This window comes from Emys orbicularis, chromosome 2, assembly GCF_028017835.1.
Source record: "Emys orbicularis isolate rEmyOrb1 chromosome 2, rEmyOrb1.hap1, whole genome shotgun sequence".
NCBI classification, from domain to species: Eukaryota; Metazoa; Chordata; order Testudines; family Emydidae; genus Emys; species Emys orbicularis.
In genome coordinates, this window is record NC_088684.1 from 238737640 (window position 1) to 238743639 (window position 6000).

Sequence of the window (6000 nt, forward strand, 5' to 3'; positions counted from 1 at the left end):
AATAATATTTTTTGGAGTTAGGAATTTTTGGACTTTGACAATTTTAGCGGAGCTAGTATTTTTTTTTTTTTTTTTTAAGCAATTGTGGCTTAGCATTATAAAGGGGAGAGGTCACCAGCATATTACCCTGTAGTGCTTTGGTTTTTGTAGCAAATACTGAATTCAGGTTAGCTTTGTCAGTGGACAAGGGAGAGGTTACTAGCACATTACCTTGTTTTTCTCTTTTGCTGTTTAGGAGGAAAAGAAATACTAGAAGGAGAGACAGGCTGATTAATAGTAGGAGTGGAATTATTTTGAGGCGGAGGGTTTTTTTTTTGCAGTGAGAAACATGGGTCCAGGCAGTTAGTTTTTGGCACTTTACAGCGGTGTCGGTAGTTAGCACGACTTGGTAAGGGCCTTTTTAGCGTGGAGCCAAAGCAGTTTTTTGTTGGTGGACCTTTACATAGATCCAATTTTTTGGTTTCAAGGAGTGGCATGGCTGCTAGGGTTTTTGGGTAGCACTTTTTTTATTTCTGAGAAAAGAAACCTAACACATTTTATTAATGCTTGGCAGTGTTTTGCAGATTTTACAGCTGCTTGGGCATATTTAAGTCCCTTTTTTTTTTTCTTTTTTTTTTTTTTTTGTTAGCCAATTTTTAGCTGTGAGCAGCGCCTTTGAACAGGGCCAGCATTTTATTTTTGGACTAAGCTTGCTAGCTATGTTTTTTTTGTTTTGTTTTGTTTTTTTGTTTGTTTGGTTTTGGGGGGGAAGCTTTTTGTTTGTTTGTTGGGGGGGTTGGCTTTTTTTAATTTATAGGAAATTTCTACTACGATGCATCGGGTTTTTTTCTCTCCCTTTTTTTTTTTTTTTTAACCTGAGGGCGTCATCACAACCCCTTAGTTCGGACTGAACACACTTGTGTTCTTTTTTGAGGGCATTACCACAACCCCTCAACTCAATAGGTCTGACCTAAGCCACACATTGGCTTACCCTGGGGCAACAATGCATTTCCCAGTTCCGCATACGCATATTACTGACCTTACATGGGGCAACCAATTCCCCAACACTGTTCTGCGTCTGATCTTGTTGCATAAACAAAAGTTCGCATGGCGTGAGCCCAAAGGGACAGACGGCCCCACGGTCAGTCCTCCTCCGACACCCCAGCAGAGATTTCAAAAGGTCTCTTGACGCCTGGGGTACGAAGGGGAAGGGTCTGTAGTAGTGGTCACTGCCTCAGCCGAGCGTAGCCATCCCAGTCACACGGCACCAAATATTGTGGAAGAAACAAACTTTACTTTTAGGTTGGAAGCAATAAAATTAGAGACAGCTTTATTTAGGACATGCAATTGCAAGGGAAGAACACAGCTGACAGAGAGCATCTTTGCCTTAGTTTTTTTAAAGTACAAGCAATATTACACAAGCATTTATACATTTTAGTGGCATGGATTAATTTAAAACATTTGCAGTTTGTTTATGTTAAGTTTTGCTTTTTTTAACTTTTGTTTTTAATTATTGCTATTTTAAGGCTGGGTCACACTGACTGTTTTGCTGTTTTTATTTGCTTTTGATGTGAGCCCTGCTTTTACAGGCTCAGCAATATTAGGCTAAGATTTAGCTTAACAGATGCTTTGTTTTTTATACTTAAATGGCAACTTAACCCTTTTTTTTTTTCTTTTACACTGTCATGATCCACAACACTATAGTTTACAATAGGGTCTCTGTAGTATTTTGGGCCATTACTGTAGAATACCGTAGACTGTTTTGTTTATGATTTAAGGAAGGTGTGCGCTTTGGAAGGAAGAATGCCATTTCCCTTTTTAGGTGTTCTATTTTATCAAACCACTCAATTAATTTTAAAAATCATCTTTGGTTAGAGATAGAAAATCTTCAGGCCCAAATGTCAGACTTTGAGGCCAGAAACGACAACCAGATCATCTAGTCTGACCTGCTGTATATCACAGGCCACCAACACCCAGGCATTAAACCCAACAACTGAAATTAGACCAAAGTATTAAATCCCTCAAGAGATTAAACTGTCACAGGCAGAGCATAGGAGGCGCGGAGGTGCACCAGGCATGGCAAGGAATTGAGTTCATAAGATATACCCTGATGATTCTAACACAAGAACTGCACCACATGCTGCAGAGGAAGGCAACCCCCTCCCACCCCCAGCTCACTGCCAATCTGACCTGGGGAAGATGCCTTCCCAACTCCACATATGGTGGTCAGTTAGACCCTGAGCATGTGAGCAAGAGCCAGCTGGCTAAGCACATCAGAAAATTCTCAGTAACACCTGAGAGCAGGGCCCACCTCATCCAGTGTCCCATCTCCAGCCATGACCATCTCTGATGCTTTAGAGGAAGGAGATAAACACCAGAATACAATGGGGGGCGGGAGAGGGGAATCCCTGCAGGTGACCAGCTGAAGCCCTTAAGCATGATATTTTAGGAACATAAAACATGAACCAGAAGGGACGCTCAGGGCTGTGAAGTCAGCACCCCTAACCAACCACATCATACAATCCCACTAATAAATTTGTCCAGCTCTCTCTTAAAATTAAGTTGCTTGTCCCAGCAACTCCTATTGTGAGGCTGGTCCAGAACTTCACTGTATTTGATTGCCCTTCCAAGAGGCAGCTGCTAATGGGAAGGGCCTAATCACTACAGTGCAGCATCAGTCAAGTTGAGTTAACTAGCATCAGCCCTAACTGGTTAGACTGGAGAGTGGTATCTGCTTAAAGGAAATACTGGTTACAGCTGGACTATACCCACTATAGCATTCATAAAAAACAAGCTACACTTTGTTTTCCTGAAGTGATTGAGCTGAAAATACCCCAATGTGTGGCAACTTTCACATTAATATATCTGCATGTGGCAATGGTAAAATAATAGATACCGTTTTCGGCTTACCATCCCCACCCCTGATATAGTAGGCAAATACCAGGAAGATAGAATTCCTTTCTTGGGTGCCTCTCCCAGCAGTACCCAGACCTGGTTGGTGTTGGACAACTGTTACAGAGTTAAGAGTTTGGTGGCTAAATCCTTCCTTCAGTTACAACCATGCAACCCGGGTGGGGTTAGAATTGTGTAACTGAGGGCAGAATTTAGCCCATTGTACCAATTCTAGTTGATAGTGTAAGCTACTACATTTTAAATAGAGACATAATTAGTACTCCATCACCACCACAACCAACAAAAATTCCTTCTGCTCCAATATTTGTTAAAAATCAGGAGCTGGGGTGGAAACTGAGGGCACAACACTCTGCAGTTTCCAAGGTCATCTCCACAATCCCAGTATTCCCCACTGTCACACTCACCTTCCCTAGTTCTAGGGCATTATTGTGAAACATAAAACACAACATTTATTATGACATTTATAGTCTGGAGGTAGCACCTCAAGGCCCCAACACAGCCAATTCTTATTAACTAAACTAAAATTTATTAAAAAACTAAAGAGAGAGTATGGTTAAAAGATCAGTATACATCCAGGCATGAATTCAATTCATTGAGGTGCAGATTCATAGCAGAGATGGTGAGATTTGTAGTTGCAAAGAGTTCTTTCAGAAATAGTTCATAGGTTATAGTCCGATGTCCAAATATCATATTCAGGGTGTACCAGCATAACTGGGATCACGGTCTTGCAACTCAAAATTCTCCCGATGAAGTCCAAGTAGATCTGAAATGACAGAATCAAGACCCAAAGATCTTTTATACAATTTCATATCTTTTGACAAGTTGGAGTTCCTCAGGGAACAAAAGGTAATTAGGATGACTTTGAAGGAGGTCCATCACTGGTACTTAGCTATACGAATTAACATAAGGCCATTTGCTTGTTCCTCCTCCATTCACAGTACATTTCAAAGAGAGATGAATACCAAGATATCCCATGTTTACAATTCATGATAGGATGTTCTTTTGACCTCTGAATTATCAGAATACAGCATAGACTGTTGGTTACATTGTCAACCCTACTCATACATATGTAAACACACAAAAACACAAACATTATCTCCCCACATGTCTTTTGAGGGTTATTTATTTTGCAGGATATTTAACCACTTCTAGCCGTGCATCACAGCACCTATATCCCCACCCCAGAGAAAAAATTGTTCCAATTTTTCACACTTGTTATCTGGTTACACTAGCTTCAAGTCCCTTTCATCCAGGGGGATCCCAGTATAAAATCCAAGCGTGTTTAAGATGTCCTTATGTGCATCATGAATCTCTCAATCATGTCACTGAATCAAATTGCTGCCTTGCCAAAAGTGGCAAGAATGGAATGGATTTCTATTTTCTGTGAGGATGTCCACGGGCATTGACTTTCAGTCAATGTCTAATATTTAATCTAGGTAGGGGAATGGCAGAATAAGAGGCTAAAAATAATAGTACTTGGCATTTACAGAACACCTTTCATCAGAGGCTCTCATACTGTTCAAATACAGGAGTGGTAAATTTAACTCAAACATACCTAAGAAACCAAAAGGAAATGTAAAAATAAATTCACTATCTTGGTAATCTTTATTGGGTACTTACTGGCTGTGTTATTCTCTTTGGAGGACAAATGCCTGGGAGGTCGCCTGGCGTGGGGAATCTGCGGGGCGATGGGAGATGAGAGCACGGGTCTGTGATCAGGGCCAAACAACAAACAAAGTTACAGAGCCCAGCCCCTGGTGAGGGCGGGGCAGCAAAGAGTCTCTGGCTCAGGCCTGCACTCAGGCTATGCAGCAAAACAGTCGAGCCTCCTAACTGTAGCGGAGGGCCAACAAGTGCAGGCTTCTTGCCTAAGAGAGGGGGAGACTGCCACCCACGGATTGGGGTGGCAGAGGGGACGCAGGCCCATCCACTCCCCTGCGTCCCAGCAGGGCCCTAGCAGTGCCAGAGCGGTCTGCCACTGGGTCAGCGGGGATCCTGAGCACACCACAGTGACTCACTTGCTGACAGTGTTGCAGCCAGACAGGGGTCGGCTACCTCTGGGCCACTTCTTAACTCTCCCTCAGGGCGTACCTGGCTCTGTAGAGGGTCGTCCATGTTGTCGGGGAAGAGGGCCTCTGTCAGGGCTTGCAGCTCCTCCATGTTTGGGTCTCTAAATGGCCCTGGCCACTCCTCAGATTCCTCCGGGTCTGTGGCAGCTTCCCAGCTCCGGAGCTTGCAGGAAGCCTCTGGTGCCTCCAGCAGCTGGGCCCCAATTGAGTTTTCCGGCCCGACTTTTGTACTTCCTGTCCCGCCCACTGACTTCTGGCTGGAGGGTTGAGCGTGGCGTGGCTCTGCCCACCAGGGTTCAGTGAGGGGCCCCTCCCCCTCTGGGTTTGTGGGCGGCCAATCCGCCTCACTACAGTCGGTCAGTTGAAAGTGATATGTTTTTGTTTTTGTTTTAGGATATAAATGGTGCAAGACTTCCACTTCAGAAAATTCTTTGTAAATTTAATAACAGCTGTATTTGCACTGCCAAGGATCTCCTGCAGAGACTGAATAATTTTTGAAAAATTAAGAACCTCAGCAAAAAGGAATAGATCTTCAAATTTTAAACAGTGCTTCAGAAGAACTGCAAAATTAAAGCCAGAATTTATCTAGTTCCTTGGAATTAGTAGCAAGCAATACTCCTGCTTCTGAAGAAATGAGATCATCTGAAAGCAAATGGAAGGAGTTATGTGAGGAAGCTGAACACATAGCCAAGGAACCTGAAATTGCCTTTTCCCCTCAGGCAGTAGCAAAAGTTGACCTCAGCACTGCAAACCAGCAAGGCCACAAAGAACAAACAAAATATACTCCAAGCTGGCAGAGCTCTTTGTTTCTGGCACACAGGATCAGTCGTCTGCATATGATGTTCTGAAGAGCAGTCAACAATATATAAAAAACGGTTTCTACTATACTGTGCTGGATGAATTCTTGCTAAGCTTGGCAGATGATTCACCTCTAACTCTAGTTAGCTGTCTGATTTTTTTACATTTTATCCTTCAAAAAGATCCATGAGTTTATAAGGGCGTAAGTAGCTCCTTGGCCCTTGCTCAAAGTTGGGCTCCC

The 6000-nt window shown here is 43.0% G+C and overlaps 1 protein-coding gene across 1 annotated transcript in view; it reads right to left on the reverse strand.

Moving 5' to 3' along the window:
- LOC135873823 (ATP-dependent translocase ABCB1-like) overlaps positions 1-5052 on the reverse strand; it is an 81290-nt gene extending 76238 nt beyond the window's left edge. Inside the window, exon 1 of the mRNA XM_065398437.1 lies at positions 4984-5052. Within this exon, the coding sequence (XP_065254509.1) occupies positions 4984-5052 (69 nt within the window). The remainder of the gene's footprint in view (positions 1-4983) is intronic.
- Between the last annotated feature and the right edge of the window lie 948 nt (positions 5053-6000).